Source organism: Microtus pennsylvanicus, chromosome 2 (genome assembly GCF_037038515.1).
Source record: "Microtus pennsylvanicus isolate mMicPen1 chromosome 2, mMicPen1.hap1, whole genome shotgun sequence".
NCBI classification, from domain to species: Eukaryota; Metazoa; Chordata; class Mammalia; order Rodentia; family Cricetidae; genus Microtus; species Microtus pennsylvanicus.
Window position 1 is genome coordinate 10367948 of NC_134580.1, and position 23172 is coordinate 10391119.

General features: G+C 45.8%; 1 protein-coding gene across 1 annotated transcript; it reads left to right on the forward strand.

The window, feature by feature from the left end:
• The first annotated feature begins 1072 nt into the window (after window positions 1-1072).
• LOC142843136 (histone acetyltransferase p300-like) lies at window positions 1073-3147 on the forward strand. The gene is made up of 2 exons (XM_075960042.1): window positions 1073-1239; window positions 1864-3147. Exons 1-2 carry the CDS (start codon window positions 1216-1218, stop codon window positions 2386-2388), a joined length of 549 nt encoding a protein of 182 aa, XP_075816157.1. The 5' UTR covers window positions 1073-1215; the 3' UTR covers window positions 2389-3147.
• The last annotated feature ends 20025 nt before the right edge of the window (window positions 3148-23172 follow it).

Genomic DNA, 23172 nt, shown 5'->3' on the forward strand with positions numbered 1-23172 from the left:
GATGTGTGTGCGGGTTGCACATGGAGGTCAGCACGACTTCGTGGAGTTGGTTCTCTCCTTCCATCGTTGTGTCGCGGGCTCACAGGTAGATGGGTTCGTGTGTCACGCGGGCTCACAGGTAGATGGGTTCGTGTGTCACGCGGGCTTACAGGTAGATGGGTTCGTGTGTCACGCGGGCTCACAGGTAGATGGGTTCGTGTGTCACGCGGGCTCACAGGTAGATGGGTTCGTGTGTCACGCGGGCTCACAGGCATATAGGTTCGTGTGTCACGCGGGCTCACAGGTAGATGGGTTCGTGTGTCACGCGGGCTCACAGGTAGATGGGTTCGTGTGTCACGCTCCTTTAAATGTTGAACCCACTCACCAGGCCTGGCTTTGAGAATTCTGAGGGAGCAGAGCATTTATAGCATTCGTAGGTATTAAGAGGATTCCAGTTTCTGTTTGCTTTTAAAGAGGGCCTGGGCATTTCTTCTCGGCTTCCCAGTAAAACACCTCTGCTTCCTACCACGGAGGGTGCTGGGACAATTTTGTATGGCACATGGACGTGTCCATGCTAGGTGCTAGGAAGGGTTTAACGTTGGCATCCATGGCTGGAGATGGCAGTTAGGAGCATTGTTTCCTTCTCCAAAGGTCGTGAGTTCAATTCCCAGCTACCACATCGCGGGACCCAACCATATATAATAAGATCTAGTGGCCTATCCTGGAGTACAGGCATCCATGCAGACAGATATTATAATAATAATAATAACAACAACAACAACAATACCTAATGTACTTTAAATATAAATAATATTAAACTTTTATTTGCACGGCAGCGGTGGTTCACACCTTTAATCCCAGCACTCGGGAGGCAGAGACAGGCGAATCTCTGCGAGTCTGAGGTCAGCCAAAAACAAACAAAAAATGTAATAAAAAAGTAAAGTTGGCATACAGAGGACGATGAGACCAGCACCTCCAGGAGTTCTGTACTTCGCTAATGCCATGCCCCTTCTCGTGCACGGCAGAGTAACTACAACTCCCATAAAGACCCGGGATAGCCAACCCCTCCATATTGGAGGCGGAGCGCGGGGGAAACAAGGAACCTGTTTAGTCTATTTCCTACGGTTTGATTGGTCCGAGTTCAGGCGCGGTAGCCAATGAGCACACTCTCAGTGAGAGGCTAGGGCTATATGACTTCATGCGAACTGTGACTGCGAGGAAATTGATTTTGGCATCATGGGGATATCTCCGGGCCCTGAGGTAAGTGGGAAAGATCTCAGCCCCGCCGGGAAAGGGAACCCCGAGGGCCTCACTGGGCGGACGCGTCGTTCTAGCGACCCTTTGGGGCGGAGACGTGCAGGGTTGGTAAACTGAGGTAAGGATCTTAGTCCCGACCAGAGACCACCCCGGTTCGTTTTTGCTCCTGTTTAGCTGTGGGTGAGGTCCGTGGAAGAAGGTAGGAAGGAAACGCCTCCCCTTCCAGGAGCTAGGAAACGGGGCTCGAAACTCCGACACCTCTTCTTTTGTCTTCTTGGTTTCAAGGTCCTGTGCTTTAGGGATTGTGCGGCCTGTCGCTTCCACGCGGGAAGTAAAGAAAAATATAAGTTGACGTTTACTCCACGCTTGGGCGTTCACGTGCCAGTCTGCCAGTTTAGGCACAACCATCTCCATTAGGGAGGGCTTAAAAGAGCCTGTTGGTTCCCCCCGGAAGTGGACACAGCTGCAAAGGGCAAGAGGTTGCCACCAAGTGTGTCAGTTTCCAAAACCTTGCTGTGTCTTTTCCATGGCACGACAGCCGGTTTCTAGCCCAAGTAAAATATATAATATGGTTTTGAATTATTTCAGTCTTGCAGAGTTGCCCTTCATCTTGTTTTTCCCCTCCAGGCTTATGACGCCTGTGACCATAAAATGGAGGAACTAGGCATTGGCTTGGGTGAGGAGAGCAACGACCAGGAAGCAGAAGTGCCCATACCGCGGCGGGAAACCCCTCGCCTCCTGAGCACACAATGCTGCATAAGGAATCTGGTGCATGCGTGCCAGTGCCGCAGTGCCTACTGTTCTCTGCCTTCCTGCCAGAAGATGAAGAGGGTCCTGCTGCACACCAAAGGCTGTAAACGGAAAACCAATGGTGATTGCCCCATCTGCAAACAGCTTATTGCCCTCTGCTGCTACCATGCCAAGCGCTGCCAGAAGAACGGATGTCCGGTGCCATTCTGCTCTAACATCAAGAAAAAAATCCGGCAGCGACAGCTGCAGCACCGGCTCCAGCAGGCTCAGATGCTCCGCAGGAGGATGGCCAGCATGCAACAGACTGGTGTGGCAGGACACCAGCTGGGTCTGCCGTCCCCAACTCCTGAGACTCCAACCAGCCCTCCTGACCAACAGCCAGCCACCGCACAGACACCCTAGACCTAACCCACCTCTCAACGTCAGCCCACGCCTTCCACCATCATGCCACACTGTTGGAGCCCACAAGACTCTACAGGAAATACACAGCTGACAGATTCATAAAGCATACCCACAGTGTACACCTTATGGGCACCCCGTTTGCAGATCTGCAGGTACATTTGTCTTTTGGAAAAGTCGCTGTCATTTCTGCTGAAGCCCTGTGAGGCTACGATTCCCTCTTCAAATTGGAATTCATTCCCAAACACCTCAGCAGTGTGACTTCTACACAGGCAAAGGACTGACCTTTGGTTCCCCCACACCAGGAAGCCTTAGAGCAACAACGTTCACTCTTTGTTCTAATGGTCAAATTTACATAGAGTCAATCCCACACTATTACCAGCTAACAAACCACATAGAAATTTCTATAGGAAGACAGGCACTGAGCAGGAAGGCAGCTGGCCCCGCCCTTACCAGACAGAGGGGTCTGGGTGAAGTCCAGGTTCAGGGACATTTAGTAACTTTACCTAATGGTTTGGAACTTCAGGTACTTCCCCTTGGTGCAGGCTCTTTCCCGGGTGGTGTCACCTGTTCTGGAGTGCAGCTTTGTCAGGTTCTACCTGCACTTTTTGTGATTTTGATTTGCATATTATGGTTTTCCTTGCCCATGGAAATATCCAACTATGTCTGTAAAAAGTAGAAACCTCATGGAGATCACCCCTTATTCTGGTTGTGATTCTCACTGCTTATTCGTGCAAAGAAATAAAGAACATGCATCAATAACTTGCCTGAGTTAAATTTTTTTTTGGCCTCAGATATTCGCTTGCCATAGAAATCCTATTCTGAGACTGAGGGGGTCCTGAGGCTGGAACTCAAGGCCCTGATACCACCCTACTTGCCCTGGACTCAAAATGTGTCTCAGGGTAAGGCAGCAGGTCGTGTGACCAAACCAACCCCACCTCAGACTGCTCCTTCCTCCCTTCCAGGGCCTCCACCTGCCAGTAGTAATGGAAATGCAGGCTCCGAGGGCAGCAGAGACACAGGGCCAGATGGCTCATGTGCAAATTTTCCAAAGACCAGTCCAGCACCAGATGCCCCGGATGATGCGCACGACTCCTATAGGTATAAACCCACCTTCTATGGCCAGAGGTCCTGTTGGGCATTTGCAGCCAGGAGTGGGTCCCAAGGGAATGCAACATCATCCACCTTGAGCCCAAGGAGGAATTTCTCAGCCATAGCAGTTGTAGTCAGGCCTGCCGTGGCCTGCCATGATGTCAGTGGTCAAGCATGGTCAGCCCTTGAACATGGCTCTACAGCCAGGATTGGGCAAAGAATGTTGAGCCCTCTCAAACCAGGCACTGTGTCTCAACAAGCCTTACAAACCTTTTGCAGACTCTCAGGTCTCCCAGTTCTCCCTTACAGCAGCAACAAGTGCTTAGTATCCTTCATTCCAGCCCCCAACTGTTGGCTGCATTTATCAAGCAGCGCGCTGCCAAGTATGCCTACTCTAATCCACAACCTCTCCCTGGACAGCCTGGCATGCCTCAGGGACAGCCAGGACTGCAGCCACCTACCATGCCTGGTCAGCAAGGTGTTCACTCCAACCCAGCCCTGCAGAGTATGGATCCTATGCAGGCAGGTGTCCAGAGAGCTGGCTTGCCCCAGCAGCAGCCCCAGCAGCAGCTCCAGCCACCCATGGGAGGAATGAGTCCTCAAGCTCAGCAAATGAACACGAATCACAACACCATGCCTTCACAGTTCCGAGACATCTTAAGATGTCAGATGATGCAACAGCAGGGAGCAGGTCCTGGAATTGGCCCTGGAATGGCCAACCACAACCAGTTCCAGCAGTCCCAAGGAATTGGCTACCCACCCCAGCAGCAACAGAAGCAGTGGATGCAGCATCACATGCAACAGATGCAGCAAGGGAATGTGGGACAGACGTGCCAGCTCCCCCAGCCTTCTGGACTCTTTGATGGAGTTGAAAAATTGATAGCTGTCGTTATAATATTCTTTAGTTATGATAAAAAAAAGTAGATATAAATATTGTAACTAATTATTGCTTGACACCTGTTTTGTTTTATTTAATTTTACAGTGTTAAAGTTTAAACCTTCCTTTTTATTTAAACAAAAAAAGGTGAGGTGATATGGGATTTCCCTCTGTGTGCTGTGAATACCATTGGTTAATAAGGTTGGTTTGAGCCTATAGCAGGGCAGAACATAGTTAGGCAGAAAAAACTAAACTGAATTCTGGGGGGGAAAGGCAGAGTCTGAGAGAAGCCATGTAGCCCCACCAGAGACAGATGCCAAAACTTGAACCAGTAAGCCACAGACACGTGGAGATACACCAATTAATAGAAATGGGTTAAATTAATACATAAGAGTTAGCCAATAAGAAGCTAGAGCTAATAGGCCAAACAGTTATTTAATTAATACAGTTTCTGTGTGATTATTTCCGTTCTGGGCTGCTGGGACAAACAAGTGGCCTCCTTACTACACCCCTGTGTGTGGAAATTTTCTTCTATGATTTTTACTTAATGTATTTTGCATATTTTCACTGGAAGGATTCTTCTCATTCTTCTATTTCCATAATTCATAGTTGCATATTTTTCCTGGTTTCCCAAAGAATTCACATGTTTCTTTCATAATAAAAGAATTAATTAAATTATCATAGACCTTGTATTTGATGATTAAATTTCCCTTGTCTTGTAGCCCAGTTTTGCATACAACATCTTCTGATTTTGCGGCTATCCAATGTGCTTTTGGTTAGACTTATGTATTTTTGATTTCTAGTATTGTTTAATTCTTTACCTTCTAAGATAGTTTTTTATAGGTCTCTCTATTAAGTTCTATTTTTTAACTTGCCTTTCTTACTGATTTAATTTTTTTGTTTTCTGAATTAATTGAGGAAATTATTTGAACCCTGATAAACCCATTGGTGAACTTATCTGAACATATTAAAAATCATTCTTTGGAATAACTGTGTCTTGAATCTAATTTATGTCACTCTTCCTGTTTGCCACTACTACGGGACTGGCCATTTTGGGGGGACTTTTGTTGTCCTGGTTTTTCATGTAATTTCTTTTTTAATTCTTTATTTTTGTTTTATGTGTATTGGTGTAGATGTATGTCTATGTGAGGATGTCACATCTTGGCGTTACAAACAGTTGTGAGCTACCATGTGGGTGCTAGGAATTTAACTCAAGTCCTCTAGGAGAACAGCCAGTCTCCCAACCGCGAGCCATTTCTCCACCCCACATGTAACTTCTCTTTTGTAACAGGGCTTGCTTTCCTGGACTGAGTTTGTTCGTGAAGTGTTTCTGATACCTTTGTGTTCAGGGAGTGTTTGGATTGGTGTTTGCTGTTCCTAGTTGGGTTGTGCTTGGCTCCTCTGTGTTTTTCCTGAGCTCATGTGTGGAGACACATGGTGCTGGCTGGACTGTAGATGGGCTAGGTGACTGGTGCTGGATGAGCTAGGAGGGTGTCCCTTCTACCGAACAAACCAGCCTTCTGGAATTGTGACAGGATGTGTGCTGGGGCAGGGTTCAGAATGTCCCACACCCACTGATCTCATGAGCCAGATTATGTGTATTACAAAGGTTGTGTGCTGGTCCCTATGTGTTCATGTATATTCCGAACTCATGACTTACATTGCACACAGTGTCGTGTGTATATTCACTAAGGCTTTGATCTAGGGAGTGAACCATCCTTGATGTCGGCACAGTTCCGCCAGCCTCATAAACTGATGTTCCTGCAATCACTGCTGCTGCTCAATGTCCCCTGTTTAACTATCTCAAGTCAGATGAATGCACTCTTCCGTTTGTATCCTCTGATGAGGTCTCAACATGTTAAAAAAAATAAACTCAGGATTGCTCCCCAAGCGATTGTATACATTTTGGGCTCATTTATTTCATTGTTGTTGTTGTTTTTCCTACTCTCATTTAGTATGATTTCCAAAATCCATCTGCTTATGATACTTTCTCTGGTTAATGTCATTAAAACCAGCCTCATCCCATGGAAGTGTATTTTCCTGGGTCTTGATTTGTTTTCTCCATGCATCTGACCACTCGTAAAGCTGCTGTTTGTTCCTATAGTGTTACAGTGCATACGTGTATCTCAGCACTCAGGAGGTAGAGGCAGGACGACCCCAGGTTTGAGAACAAGTCCTGGGATACAGTCCTAGTGTACTATGTAGCATGAATCATAAAAATCCGGACACAGATATTAGGGTTCAAATTGATGATCAGGGAAACCAAGTGGCTAAGCCACTAGAGATATCTTACCTCTACCAAGGGTCAGGCGAACAAAGGGGCGATCCTGCAATGCTCTCCACCAACCTCAGACTCCACGCTCCACTGAATTCCTGTCTCTTCCCCTTTATATTCCTATCTCTGCCCGTCCATATTGCTTCTGTCTGTACCTCCCTAGTGTTTCGATTAAGGGTGTGTGATCTCTTTCTTTCTTTCTCTTTTATTTTTTTATTTATTTATTTATTTATTTATGTTTGGTAATTTGAGACAGGGTTTCTCTGTGGCTTTGGAGCCTGTCCTGGAACTAGCTCTGTAGACCAAGCTGGTCTCGAACTCACAGAGATCCGCCTGCCTCTGCCTCCCGAGTGCTGGGATTAAAGGCATGCACCACCATTACCCGGCTTTCTCTTTTAGACAAATTCAATCTTGTGTAGCCCTGGGTGGTCTTGACATCACACAGGTCCTTCTGCTTCTGTCTCACGACTCCTGGGACTAAAGGTGTGGGCCACCACTGCCTGGCTTATATGGCTGACTAGTGTGGTGCTTTGCCCTCTAATCTTCAGGCAAGCTTTGTTTATTAAACACAAATAATATACAGCTATAGTGCTATCTATTTCTGATAGAAATCATGGCACAATCCACTGGTGGAGAAAGTTTTATTTGGTGCTCATGTCCTGCTCAAAGTCCATCATCAGGGAAGTGAGGGTAGGAACTCACTCAAGAGCAGGAGACAGATGTTTAGTGGTTCATTCTTCATGGCTGTCTGTCTGCTTTCTTACACAATTCAAGACAGCTTACAGGGGTGGAGACACCCACAGTGGCCCTAGATCTCCCATATTAGTCAGCACTAAGAAATGGGTCCTGTAACCTGCCAGCAGCTGCAAAACCCCAAGCCAGTATCAGATGTTCAGCAATTAACCCTCTGTGTTTTAAAGACATCATTCTGTGTAAATGGATGTCTGTGGGAAAGATCTCAAGAGACAGGTCCTAGATGCCTAGAGACTTATGGCAGGAAATTTCGCCATCTGGTGTTCTATCTCCCAAACTTCTAAGGTGAGAATAAAACATGGAGGAACAAAGAGCAGCGGGGAAGGAAGGGAGGCCAACAGGAAGCGACATCTATCCTTCCATGTGTAGCTTTGGCTGTAGGGAAGATCGTAATCAGCAGGAGTTGAAACATAGCCCTGTGTGTGCATTAGGGCCTTTGCCGTGGGGAGGCAATGTCTAGAAGAACCAGACATTTGGTTGTTTATGTATGAGATGGTTTGGCTAGAGGGTGTGTGTCACCTGGCGGGGCTTTATGTGTAAGAGGTGTTTGCCTTTGGGTATATGGTACAGAATTAACAAAGATACCAGGGTCCTAGCGTGAGAGAGAGAGAGAGTGGGGGAGGAGAAGAAAAGAATGAAAGAAGGTAGAGAGAGTTGGTTTTGAATACAAGGCCAGGAACAGCCATCACAACCTATGTGTAACTGTGACAGTGGATGTAGGGACCTAGCATGATGTGACTCCTAAAGTTACATGCATGTTTGGAGATTTGCTTTACAGGAGGAAAAAATGAGGTGGACACAAGACCTAGGCTTGTACGGAAGCCATTGACTGTAGGGGGCATACCAAGGTGTGCCACTCCAAGGGAGAGTTTTCAAGTAATGACTCTTAGACATAATGGTGTGTGCATGGGTGTGTGTGTGTGTGTGTGTGTGTGTGTGTGTGTGTGTGTGTATGGGGATTTGGCTGTGGAGGAGTGGATATGTAGAAAGACTACATGAAAAGCTGAGTGTGTGGATTTGGCAGGAGGGACTAGAAGGACTTGAGTTATAGCCATGAGTGGATTGGTGAGGCTTCATCTGTTCCTGAGAGAACAGGAGGGACAACATGCTATATAGCCAAGTACACATGTGTGCATGTATGTCAGTTTGTGTGTCTGTCTCTCTGAATTTTGGTTTTAAGTTAGTGCACATCTAGCATGCTCTAAGACCAATGTGCAGGCAGAGCAAAGGCTGTGACAGAAGGAACAGCTGGCGTGACATGACACCCACCCTGTGTTCTGTCATTGACTGTAGACGCCAGCATTACTCTCAGGACCAGAAACCTATGCATGTATGTGGGTGGGGCTTTTGAGGTAAGTGTGGGGATACCATGTAGGACATGAGCCCTAGTTTTGTTCCTATCTCTGTCTCTCTCACTCTCCTCCCCTTACTTTTCTCTCACCTCTCCTCTCTCCTTCTCTCTAAATATCTCTCTCTTTGTGTGTATGTGCATGTGTGTGTGTCTGTGTGTCTGTGCCAGAGAGAGAGAGAGAGAGAGAGAGAGACAGAGAGAGAGTAGGGTTAACATGTAAGGTAGGTGCCTGCAGCTTACACCATCCTTATGTATATGGGTGTAACTGGCTATAAGGGAGGAGACTCTTAGCATGACAGGACACCTTGCCATGCATGTGTATTTGAAGTTTTCCTCTATCAGAGGTGTTTCAGAGAAGGACCTGACACATAGTCATGTACCTGAGACTCTATTAGGAGGTAGACCTAGCAGACACTGGCACTAACTGTACATCCAGGGACTTTGATGTTAACAGAGGGAATCAAAGAACGTGATCCCTAGTCCTATGTGTATCTGTTTATATGTAGGGTATTTGACTATTCTTAAGGGAGTCACTGGCAGGAGCTAACACGTAATCCCCATTGAATGGGGTTAACTGAAGGTGGGGGATTCGTAGGGAGACCTGATATCCAGTGTATAAGAAGAATGTAGCTGTCAGGTAGGGTTTACCTAGCAGGATCTGAAACCTTGCCCTATGACTTGGACATTGCGGTGGTAGGGTGTCCAAGAGACATGAAGGATAAGAACGTGTTTCCATGAGGATCAGTAGAAGGGGGTGTCCTGCAGCACCCCATACCTGATATGGAGAATTAGTGTCCATCCAGGCCTGTTAATATACTGGATTGGCAGTGGTTGGTCTGATATCCACGGGTACCACTAGGGATGTATACCTAGAAATATATGTGAGGCTGCCTAGGGGCATGTGTGTGTTTCAAGGGCCTTCAGCTACCATTCTAGGAGTTATCATGGCCTGAGTGTTTGGATACCAAGGTTTGATATCCTAAAATTTATATGAGTTGATGTCATGAGGTATCACAGGGTCTGGTAATTAACACTGGAGAACGTCACTTGTGTGGTAGAATAGTTTCCTGTGGGTACCAAATAATAGCAGTATGTTTAGGGAAGACTGGCAGATCATTGGCCATGGCCCGGTAACTAGACACTTAGTGGGGTTAAATGAGTGTCATTCAAGGTCCATGCCTTGGTAGACATACAAGGTGTAGGGACTCGATTGCTCAGCAGGGCCTGATACCTAGCAGCTAGTATGTGGTTGAGTGGACCTTCTTCATGAACCAATATTTAGGAATGTATCTGAGGTTGTGTGTGGGGGAGGCAGGGGTTGTTCAGCAGGGTCTGACAGCTGGCAGAGCTCCCTTCTTGGGAGATCCAGTCAGAAAGAGAAACACATTCATTACTCAAGGCCCTTCTGAGATCCTTTCTTAGCCTGCTCACACAGGGTTTCTGGGTTATCTGAGAGGACAAAGAGGCACAGGTCATGTTTTGCAGTGTCAAAATGCAGAGGGGTCTAAGTTGGGCAGGGATACAACAGTATCTAACCACTGGGAGGCTTTCCCAAGAGGCCCTTTTGGTAGATTCTCCACATCTTGTCAGTCATTCAGGTGGTTGTCAGTAGTTGGAAGTTGGAAGAGCAACCATTTCTTTGTCCTCCACAGAGTGTCCTCATGACGTCCAGTGGAGCCTCTGAGATCCTCAAGAGCTCAGGCAATGGCATGCCAATCTTCCAGGAGACATAGAGGTGAGGACAGACTCCACATTCAAGGTCACTAATGCTCAGTGTGCTCATCCTCAGGTGAGGAATTTCAGGGTCCATGATTCAGTTTGTGGCCCAGCACCTACAAGAGAAGCCTTATTTTAACTAAGGATGAGGCTGGCAGAGAGATTCATTCACCAGTCCTTATCCTGTGGACTTTGGAGAAGGGCAGCTTTCTTTTTGGTGAGATTTGGGGCCTAATGAGGCAGGGTCAATGTTGATTTTATTATGTGACCTTCCTAAAGGAGAATTCACTATGGTCTCCTCAGGAAGCTCTGATTGCAGGGATTGCTTTGTCCTGACTTCCCTGCTCCTGTCCTGTGAAAGGGTTCTATGGTCAGGGAGGAAAAGCAGGTTCCCAGCAACATGTCTATATCTGGGCACTGTGCTTCCTGCACCCCATCTCATTCAACACTTGCCTAGACGACACAGGATGCACATACGGTGACAATGAGCTTTGTCCCAGAGCATGTCCAACAGATCCTGGAGATCTGAGGAGAGAAAGAAGGGCGGTCAATGAGAGGTCTGGGGTTGACCTCTGAGACTGCAAGAGACCCAGGCTGCTACCACAATGGTCACCGTATCTGGGGCCAAGTAAATTAAACAGGAATCCAACCAGTCATGCACTGTCCAAAGAGCAAGTTTTCCCCACTGCAAGCGAAACAGTACTGAGCAACGTTGGGATTGTGTGTGCAGAGATCTGGGTACAAATAGCTGGTATTGACTGCACCTCTTCCTGTTGCCTCCATCAGGGAGACAGTGAGGAAGGGGGATGTTAAATGTGTGAGCCTGATCATAAGCTGACTGAGCTCAGGTAACAGTCTAAAGACCACAATGGGTCCCTCTAGTGGCCAGCGATATAAAAAGTGCACATTACACCCACTGGGCCTCTTGGATATCATGTCTGCATTTTGAGATTCACATTGTTAGAGACCATCACATGGGCTTGGGGCCCCTGGTCCACTTGGGCTGTCTCTTCTGAGATTCCATGACCTGGTCACAGTCCTCAAGTGTCTCTGCCCAGGCACTGGTGACAGTAAAGTACATCAGGACTGACTTGCCTTAGTGGTCACTCACTGATCAACAGATCAGCCAACTTCCAAGGAGGAAGCAGGTCAACTTCTCTGGGCTGGTTTTCCTGCTCGATGTGTGAACCATCCTGCTCCCGGCGGTGGAAATCAACATAGACTAAGTCACTGTGGAGTGAATGCCATCTATATCGTGTGCTGTGGTTATTATAATCCCCTTGTGTGAGATGTTCATCTTCTTTGTTTCAAACTGTACCTCCCCAGTGATTTAAGATCAGAGGAGAGAGATGTGCTACCTACACCAAGTTTTCTCAACATCCCTCTGAAGCCATGGCTTGCGTGTTGTTTCTCATTCTCTTTCTCATCCTCTGTAACACATGCTCAATGACCACTTTCCCTTGGGATTGAGAGAAGCATTTCTGGCCAGCTTTAAGCTTCCTAATGCATAAGGTAGAGTCAACTTTAGACCAGAAACCAAACACATCTCAACTACCACAGGTTGGTGTATAGTGGTCTTGTGATGCCTTCAGCCATGTGCTGCCCACAGATGAGCCTTGGCCTTCAACCCCTTCAGAGTGGCCTTCCTTTGCTGCACGGAACAGCGATCTGCTGTCAGGTGCACCTGACTAACTTTAGACAATTAGCCCAGCAGGACAACCAAACTGACAGCTGAGCTGAAAGTCCTAGCTCTACGATCAACAAGACTGCCTAGGCCTGACCGCTGTGACCAGTGGGACCTGGGTATAAAGTAGATGTGAGAGTGCTGGCCTCTGTGTCCTAGTCTAGGTAAGCCCTACTCACTTCCAAAGTGGAGCAAAGTCCCGGCATTCCAAAGTGATGCCCATTTTCCTCCAGTTGGCTGTCACTTGCCTGTCAGGGGAAAAATACAGTTCTCATAAAACTCCCTACAGTAAGGCTTCTTCAGAAACACGGTAACCAGAGCTGCACACAGTGTGACTGTGTCTTTTCTGATGGCCAGGACACAAGGATAAAAATCCAGCCAACAAAAACGCAGGGAGCAGAGGCAGATGGAGGAGGGGAAGGAGCTCCCTTGTCTTCATGTGGGGAAACATTTCACTAGAACCAGAAACCTGAAGAAGCACACAAATTAATGAGTTCTGCTGAGATATTCCCTTGCAGACTAGTTCACAGGGTCTGCACATTCATGGGCAGCTTGGACATGGTATTGGCTCAAGTTTCCCTCTGTCAAGGATGCTGTGATGGGCCAGCCCTTGACATTTTCCCTTGAAAATTATGGTGTCCTGGGGAGAAACCTGTGGCAGATGGCTCACCTCCTCTTCTGTTGGACAGAGACCCTTTATACTGGGTACGTGGGCACCCTGCCATCTGGAATTCCTCCAATGCTCCTACTTCTGAGTCTCAGGCCATGCTTGCAGTCTCCTTCCGGTGTCTCCTGATGTCCAGAGCTCATCACTTTAAACAGGAAGGACCCGAGAGAGGGGCTCTAAGGGAACTGAAACATGCAGCTCTCAGTCTCCACTCTCCTTACCCACTGAGCTTCTCTCTCCCCATGGCTCCTCCCCTCTGTCTCTTCCATCCCATTCACATTCCTCCCTCTGCAAACTCTTTCCTGCTGCCTCTGCAGCCTCTGTCTCTCACCCTCTGGTTCCATCTCCAGCTCAACTATGTCACTTTACTTAGAAGCAGGGAGCGCTCTGGGACTGGAGATTCTGATGTCAGATTTGTAAATTTACACCCATACAGGGAAACAAGTTAATGGGACAATTGCAAAAGACACATGACTGTTTCAAATATGAAAAACTGGTGAAAAAATTGATGACATAACTATCTGAAGATATGGGGAAAGGGCACATGCTCAGCAGCAAAAGTCAAATTTTGACTTTTTGAGAATGCATGTTTTTTAATAAGGTTCCATTATGTGAGACAAGCAAGTCCCCAAAGCAAAAGAGATCTCTCTTCTGTCATATGGAAAATCTGGAGGTCTGTAGGAGATGGAACATGAATGACAGAACACTGAGGACACAGAATTGGACAGTGGTCCCTCAGGGATCGCACACAATGGGGGGGGGGAATGATCACCTCTGCCCTCACAGAGTCCCGCGTGTGCTGCAGAGTCCTAGTTGTTCAGTATCAGGGCTCCGGCAGCTCTGAGATCCCCACTAGACAGCAAGAAAGAAGAAGGTTCAATGGTCGAAAAACCAACCCAAACCCAGTAAAGAAATCTTGGGGCATTCATGACCAAGTCCAGCCGTGAAAGGCAGCAGCCAAGTGGACTCTATCTGTGTTGGATGAGGAGGACTGGAAGCTTCTTTCTAGGATTTGTGGATTCTTGCACTGCCTCTAGCACTGGTGTCCATAGAGTTAAATCTCTGACTTCAAAATCCCAAGACAGGAGCCCAGTGTCACACTGACAAACCTTGAGACTTGTTCTCAGAGCCCAAATAGAGAGAACTCAATCACACCAGGAAACCAATCTGGACCCTGCTGATTGGTCAGTTTGAAGTCATATGACTTGTGCCAAGATTCAGGTGGAGATTCTGTAAAAACACGGTTGATGCATAGACTTAATACTCTATGCCTTGTTCCCAAGGATGTATCAGCAATGGCACATGTCCCCAGCCCACTGCCTTGTGTCCACAGAAGAACTCCTGATGGCACTTCTTACCTCCAGGTGTCTGTTCATGCTGGACATAGACTTCTATTCCGAAGGTTATGTTAGATCTTTGCACCCTGTTCCTAGTCCATCGTGGATGAAAAAACCTTCAGTTCAGTCCTGACCCTGTCAAGACGAAAAAAGCACAGAACTGGTATGATTCTGCATCAGCTGTTTCAAGGAATTTACCATTGACACCACACAGCTGTTTGGAGGAACTTACCATTGATGCCATACAAATGTTTGGAGGAACTTACCATTGACGCCATACAGCTGTTTGGAGGAACTTACCATGGACACCATACAGCTGTTTGGAGGAACTTACCATAGACGCCATGCAGCTGATGAAGCCAGGCATGGCAGTGTGCATCTGTAGTGCTGTCCTCAGGAGGCAGGGGACATGGTTGATCGCTAAGAGTTTGAGATCTGTGTGCTCTTCATAGAGAGTCTCAGGACATCCAGGACTATATTGTGAGATCCAGTCTCAAAACATAAAATATAAAATATGGATTCAGGAAATTTCCCTATCTCATTTCCAGAATTCAACAGAACCCTCAACCATTTCACAGCCCTGGCTTCACTGATAAGCAACAGAAACAAGACCTGATCCCAGCTGATGCCCATTAATTAAAGTTGCTCTTACCTCCTAAGCCTCTGCTTCTTGTTACCTGTATGTGAGACTCACCAGATGGTCAGGGTTCTAGAACGTACGTGACATCACAAGATGGCTGCTGTCCTGCTGGGCTAAAGATCAGGCCAAGTCTTCACTATGCACCAGTGTTAGCTAAAAGGTCAGATGGTCAGGATGGAAGCCGGATGCCAAGTACCACAGAGAGATGGTTCCTCCCTTGCCAGCCTCCACAGTCTCTCCGCCTCCCATTGCTCTTCAGTCAAGCGAGTCAATGGTAACTTTCTCTCTGTGTTAGGGGTGTTGGCAGAGGCCACCTCATGGGATCCTTTTCTTCACGACATCAGGACCAGGCTTCAGAAACTCATCTTTTACCACAAACAGATACTTACTGCAATCAATCTTACCTTCAGGGGATGATGTGCATAGATATGGCCCTGGATTACCCGTTGAGTTCAGTTCCCCTTGGCAGCTCAGCGAGCTGCTCCCTACCTGGAAGGTGTCCTGGAAAACAGTTGAGACCCCACACTCACCAGTGTTCACACTGCACCATCGGCTGTCATCAGGGGCTCCATGATGACCAAGATCTCCTTGTGCACATGTCCCTATGGCGGGCATTGGTCATAGAGACGTCCCCTGGCTGCTGGCCTTGTGAAGACAGAACTCACATCAGACCTGGCATGACGTACTTACGTTCCCACGATGGAGCAGAACAATGGTAATGTGAGGTCTAATGTAGGTTATAAATCCCTCCATGAGAAGGGAAAATGATGCCAGATTCCTGGATCAGGCAATGGGAGGCAACATGGAAACCCTGGATGAAGGAGCCTGTGAGGACAAAGACACAGAAGTCATCAGACCTGCCATAGGCCATGTCAGACAAGACCAGGGGAGGACTCCAATTATGATGGAGCACCGTTCTGTCCTACCTTCATCAGTAGCCCCAGTCAAGAAGGCCTTTCCAAGACCGCCTTACACTTTTCTACCTTGACACATGCCAAAACCTTCAGAGCAGAGACTTTCCTCCTCAAGGAGGCAAAAACCAGAGTTCCTACTCTGTGCTGCAGGAGACATTTGTTCCTGGTCTTACTTCTTCAAGACCCCTACCCAGCAAAACCTTCTTTTTTCCTGATTTATTTCCAGGTTAGCGCCTCAGGACAGACACTAGCCCTCTCTCTGCAGGTCCTCTCACTTCCTCTTGATCCTCTCCACTTCCCTTTCCCCTGGTCCTCCCCCATTATCTCCTCTTCCCCCACTGCTTTTATGCTTCCTGCAGTTCTTCCTAAAGACAGTCAGAAAGCAGTTTGAGGGTGATGGAGAGATCACAAAGGACTGAAGCCTGAATCCTGTGTGCAAGCCTGTCCTATCGACAGAGGCCGGCTATTAGATGCTGGAGAAGCCTGGTCCGACAGGATCCATGAGACAAGGGAGGGAGGCCTTCAGTGTTGATGCTGCATGTGACTATGCAGAGATGCCCAACAACAGTGCAGGGCAGCTGGGAGGTGGAACTGAGACTCTATAGCGGGAAGATGGACACCAGAACCTGTAGCCATGACATATCATCACAGGACACAGCATCTGACCTGATCCTTCAGTTACACACCAAGACAGTGTTTCAAACAGGTCATCGCACTCCCTCTCAAAAAAAAAAAACCCAAGGGAATAATCAAAGTCCCTCTCTAGTGACTTTGACAGAGAGGAGATTCTCAGCACTGAGGAAGATGGAAATCCACTGACCAATAGGCCTCCCTTTTCTCCTGCCACACCCTAGCTCAGTAGAAAAGATCAGACTGAAATTTCCAAGGCAGCATCCTACTTGTGTGCCTTGACAATGCTGGAAACCTCAGAGAAGGCCCTCTGATGCTCATGGCTGGCTGTTCCCTATATGCTCTTCAGGGGAGGTTTCTTCCTGCTCTAGCTTGTCCAGGGTCCCTGTCACAGGTCAGCACACCCATCTCTTTCATGTCATTTGTTGATAGAAGTTCCTCAGGACAGACTGTATTCCTTACTCTACACCACCTCTCATTTCCCCTTTTCCTGTCTCCATCCTGTCTCCCAATTCGTCCCCTTTATCTCCTTTCACCCATATCCCTCCTCCCCAGACTCACACAGGTCTCGCTGTTCTTTCCAGAACACAGTCACAGATTAAGGTGGAGAGGTTAGAGTTATCGAGATGAGAGCAGCCCAGATTGGTATAAAGGCATGCCTGGTTATAGCGTCAGCTGTTTTACATGCAATGTGAGTGGCCTCACAAGCACAACCAAAGCTAGGGAGGTAGAGGGTCATCGGGAAGCTGTGCCTATGACCAGCTCTTTGTACAGCAGCAGTGCTGGAGCTGGAAGAAGCTGAAGGAGAAGCAAAATCACAGTTGATTCCCAGTAGCTGGAGGATGGATGCAGGAGTCTGTGGCCCTGGGTTGGAGGGACTGGCACTCTGGAGATCTGTCCTGACTTCCTTCATTAGCAGTCACTCCTCACCAGGGCTGGAATTCTATTAGACCATTTCAATTTGCACACTGCAAAGCAGAAAGAGACAAGAAAGCACCCCTGTTAGTAACTGTGACAGAGAAATGTTGGGTGCCATAGTTCCCCTTCCAATTCCTCCATTCTGAAGCTTTGTCCTCTTTACCCAAAATCCCCTCCCTTCCTTCCCACCCTGTGGTCCACATGCTATGCTATCTGCTTCAGGCTCAGCATTGTGGGTATTTACATGAACAGGAAGACATCTTAATCTCTGTGCCTTCTATGTGGGTTCAACTTGTCATTTATAAATGATATTGAAACAACACTGTGAAAATACAAGGGAGGAATCCTTCTGGGTGACCAAACCACCTGCACTCCACGTAGGTCTCCACTGTCCTCTCTTTTCTGTGAAGCCCCTGACACAAGGATCCAGGACTCACCGTGGTGTGGTCAGGCAGCAGCAGCAGCAGCAGCACAGTGCTCTCAGTGCCTGGGAAATTCTCTTCCTCACCAGTTTCCAGCCCCGGAATGGCCTGGATCCAGATGTTGTGGGTGCCGCCTGGGACTGGTCACTGGGGATGCCTTGCCCCGAGGATGGTTCCTCTGTGAAGCCCATGTTCACAAACCCAGTGAATGTTCCATCCAGAGTTGATTCTGGGTAGCAGAGATTGCCAGGCTGACTGTCAGCTGAATTCCTGTTGACTGCAGTGTTCTCTGGAGTAGAGTTGATGACATCAGCCATAAAGGCATCTTTTTCTGGGTCTGCATTACCTGAACACGGCATCACCTCCAGGCTGCAGGATCCCTTGAGCATGGTACAGCTTCTACACCTCCTGACACTTTCTCCCAAACCCTCTTTGTGCAACTGCCTCTCCCCAGCAGAAAGAGCTGGTTCACTAGCTCTCCTCTTCAAGGCGGCTGGGAGGCTAAGGGGAGCTGCATGGGTCACATTTAACCAGGTCTTATTCAGCATATGGCTATCTCCACCTGGTTCAGTAGCTCTCCTCTTCAAGGCGGCTGGGAGGGTAAGGCGAGCTGCATGGGTCACATTTAACCAGGTCTTATTCAGCATATGGCTATCTCCACCTGGTTCAGTAGCTCTCCTCTTCAAGGCGGCTGGGAGGCTAAGGGGAGCTGCATGGGTCACATTTAACCAGGTCTTATTCAGCATATGGCTATCTCCACCTGGTTCAGTAGCTCTCCTCATCATGGCGGCTGGGAGGCTAAGGGGAGCTGCATGGGTCACATTTAACCAGGTCTTATTCAGCATATGGCTATCTCCACAGCTCAGTTGGTATTTGATGATATTCATGGTGGCTATTACATTATTTGGCTCCCTGTGCTTTAGGGAAGAAACAATCTCTTCACAGGTATAGCCGATAGTACACATAGTCTCCACGACCCTGGGAAGGAGTTCCTTAGTGGCAGGTGGTACATGCTCTTGAATGGGGCCCAGCCATGGTCGTTCCACAAGCTGGCATATTGTTATTCTACACAAGGTTGGGACCATGAGTAATCTCGCAATTATAATATGGCAGGGTTTTGATAAATGGTAAGGAATGGGACACATTGTGGTGGTGATGAGCCTGTGCATAGCTTCCATGGTGGTTTCTACGTATGGAAAATGCCCTGTGACCAGGGTGTATAGGACGATGCCCAGGCTCCACATGTCACCTGCCAGTCCATCGTACGGTTTCCTTGCCAAGATCTCTGGGGCCCAATAGAGCAAGGAGCCACAGATCTCCTCCAACATCTGCCCCTCTGTGACTTCAATTGCCATACCAAAGTCACAAAGCTTTGCATTTCCTGCTGCATCGACTAGGATGTTTTCTAATTTAATGTCTCGATGTGCGATGCGTCTCTGGTGGAGGAAGTGCACTGCTGACACAACCTGCCGGAAAATCGCTCTAGCCTCCTCCTCCTTTAGACAGCCCAGCGCCCTGAGGCAGCTCTCCAGATCTTCTCCTGCCACATACTCCATGATCAGGTAAGTGGTTGTCAGTGTGTCGATCATGTGGAAAAATCGAACAATGTTCCTGTGTTCTACAGACTGAAGGATGTTCACTTCAGTGCTGATGTCAGCCACACTGTTGGTGTTTTTCTCGAGGACCTTGACAGCCACTCGTGTTTGAGTGGGCAGGTGGCAGGCCAGCTTCACCTCCCCGAACGCACCACAACCTAGGGATAGTAAGATCTTGAAATCCGTTTCAAGAGTGTCCTCTTCCATGTTGCTGGCCATGGTGTTTTGACCAATTTCAACCACTTTATCTTGTGGGAAATTTCAGAATCACACAATGCTAAAAACAAACAAACAAACAAAATAATCCATTTAGTTTTATTAAAGATGTTTATAAGTTTCGGTTCTCTCTTGTGAAATCTAGATATTCTAAGCCACCTAACGATGCTATTCAATGATATAAACATACGAGGAGCTCAAACCCAAAGCAGTAGATGAAGAATCAACGGAAAGTTCCGAGTTGGAATCAGTGAAGTGGGCACAGGAAAATCCTGAGATTGCTGAAGGAATGAGCTGGTTGTTTTCAAAACTGTGCCACAATGCAAACCCCTCACAACAACTGATCAGGAGAGAGCAGATACAAATTACATTATAAAAAAAATCGATGTTGTAAATAATAGAACTACAGTCTAGAGGGTCTTTCAGTGATGTTACTGTTTTATACACCTGGAATTTAGAAAATATGTAAGGAAATTTTAGACGTGTGAATATTGAATTAAGATAAAATAAAAACAAGTGAACACATCAGGCATAATGAACAGGTTTGGAGTGTCAGCAAAACAGCTCCAAACACAGCAGAGACCAATCTCTTGGAATCCCTGAATCATTCAGAACTTTTCAGATGAATGAAGACCAGGGTTATAGAACATACTTCCAGAAAGATAAAGGAAAGGAAGACATGGGACTCACCCCTTGCCAGTGTTACCCTGATCCTACAATCAAATAAACTCAATGAACAGAGCAAGTGGAGGCTCCTCTCCTGGATGAACATAGATGTGGACTCTTAATGAGACTCCTTGATACTGCACATCCATCTCAGCAACACACTAAAGGGTCAGAATGGCCTCACCCAGGAGCTGAAGTAACATTTGTAACAAACTAATTGATCAACGACACCGCATAGACGGAAACTCTGGGGTTCACACTCAACCCAGGGAATAGTGAACGGTTGTGTTATAAGGAAAGAGCTAACACTAGGAATAGTTTTCCCTGAAACAAAGCTGGTCCACAAACAGAAGTAGGATCTCCTTTGTCTCTTCAATCCCTTCTGGGTCATGAGGTAGGCAGGGGCTGAGCTTTTGTAAAGTCATAGTATATGTAACAAAGATGTGGTGGGGTCACCAAAATAGTGCAGGGAAATATGATCAAAGTACAGGTAGGCATGTGTGGAATCTGTATCATGCAATTGCTCATTTGTAATATATATAAATTATATATTAGTGAAATGTATATTATACTTATATAATTGAGATTAAAATAAGGTATAATAAATTTTTAAACTAGTACACTTATATATTATAGTATAATTGACATATATTATTATAGAGAGTGTTTATAAGTATTATAATATATAGCACATATATTACACCTAACATATTGTACGCTATATATCATATAATTACAGTACCATAATTATATAATAAATATTATATAACATGTAGCATGCCATATAATTTATGTATATAGCATATAGTATGCAATATGTAGTATATAGTTATTATCTCTAATACATAGGAAAATATGTTTTATACAAGACAAAAGAAACCAGAGGGAAATAAAAGACTGACTTTTCAAAAATCAAATTGGGTAATAGTCAATGATGAAATAGATAATATAAGAATAAAATACCCCTGGAAAAAAAGCAAAAAAAAATAATATAATCTTAATGTTTCTTGTTGTGCCATGTTCAGCTGCTATCCCTAGGGAGCCTGCTCTTTTCTTAAGGGAAACTGAGGAATAATGAATCAGGCAGAGAAAGAGGGTTGGGGACAACTGGGAGGAGTGAAGAGAGACGATGATACAGTCAGAATGTACTGTAGGAAGGAAGAATAAATAAAATGCAAAAGGAAAAAGCATAAATATAAATATAAAGCAACAAACATAACCCCAGGATATAAACCCACAAACTGGAAATCATCTTCTACAATCTCAACAACAGCAGTGCGCCGCATGTAGTTCCGTAGTCCAGAAAACCAAAGAAGGGACACTTTCAAACTCTATTCATAAAGGAAGGATTACTCTAATTTTCAACAAATATAAGATATTTTAAAAAGATTCTAGTATCAGGCAATGTCCTTGACTGACAGTCTGGAAAATCCTGAATGAGAGTAATAGATAGCTCACATCAGTTCAACACCATATTAATAAGTCCGTACTTCATGATCAAGATGTCTTTAAACAGGAACACTAAGGATCAGTCCACAGGTACAAATTGTCAAAGAGCATAGCACACTAAGTTCTGTAATCAGACATCAATAGAATGAAATGCCTAGTTGAGGAAAAAGCTTGGAACTAGAGAAAGTTATTACAAATATATTAATTCCACAAAGAAGTCAATTCTATAAACAAAAGTTTCCCATAGATTTTGTTTCCCACAGAACATGAGCAGGCAGGGGGAGAGCGTTTGTATAATGGGGAATACTTGTCAAATTCAGTGGGTGGGGAAGTGAAATATAGCAGATAAACATGATTAAAATAGAGCACAGACAGATATCAAAATCATTATCAAATTCCCCATCCTACAGTTAATGTATATCACTAAATTTATTTTAAAAAAAAAGAACATAGACAAAAATGACCAAGAAAAGAAGTTGATAAAAGAAAAATAAGTTGAAAGGAAGAAAAAGAACTTATAGAAAAAAATTAAAATCCAAACCAATAATGTAAATATATAAATAAATGCCAAATACCAAAAGCCCAAACTGAAAATTGGAAGACAAACTCACTATGTCCAGTTACAACAGTTGGGGAAAAGACCAAGTATATGAGAACAAATGGAGTCCAACTGCTCTCCCACCAACCCATCAACTGATTCTCTGAAGTACAGACACAACCAGTACAGGAAGTGCCTTTTATTGGCTAATATCAAGAACTCCTTGTGATGTCACATGCAATGGACCAATCAAAGCTCAGTTAAAAATAAAAACACAGTTGTTTTTTGAAAAAATAGTTCAGTTTACATTCTTGCCCCTAAAGACAAATGCCCTTAGAAGAGAGGGCTGCTATCCATCCCCAACCCACCCGTTACTCTCCCAGGAGTCAAGATAGACTCATTGCTGTCACAGTCACACATTGACCATATTGCTCTCACCCACCCCTGCATAAAATCAATGAGCTTTTCAAGTAGCCTAAATTTCAGATCCCATTCTCTGACATATAGCTTAGGTCTCATATTAACCAAGCCTGTTTCCTGATATTGCAGCAACTCCCTTTCTCATAGAAACCTTGAAATTCATGGAGACATACTTTGTTGGGTTGGAAAAGAACTTCAGATACCCACTGAGTGTCAATCATTACAAGGTTTTGTCTCAAGGGAAGATATGCCCTAGCTACACTGTCTTTCTATAACCTCTGGCCATTTTCTCTCTGACCTGCTGAAAACAGAAAATACATCCAGAAAGGAGTGAAATAATAAATCAAAACAAAAATAAGTCTAGGAAATAAAGCTAGACAAAACACTATGAAATAATTGAGCATCATAAAAGACTTTTCAGTGACCAAGACAATTCACTGGTGGATTCTATAATCTTAACTTAAATAGCAATGTTCTCCAAATATTTCAGTAGCCTATCATCATGAGGGAAGGAATATTTTCACATTTTTTCATAAAAGATGCATTACCCTTATTTTCAAACCAAGTAAATAAAACTTAAAAAGAGCACAGTATCATAATGTAATTGAATAACACAGATTAGAAAAT

Bases quoted from the DNA above. Each gene is read 5' to 3' on its own strand.
- LOC142843136 (XM_075960042.1), top strand. From the start codon at position 1,216: ATGGGGATATCTCCGGGCCCTGAG. The intron at 1,240-1,863 runs GTAAGTGGGAAA...TTTCCCCTCCAG, and splicing joins GGATATCTCCGGGCCCTGAG to GCTTATGACGCCTGTGACCA.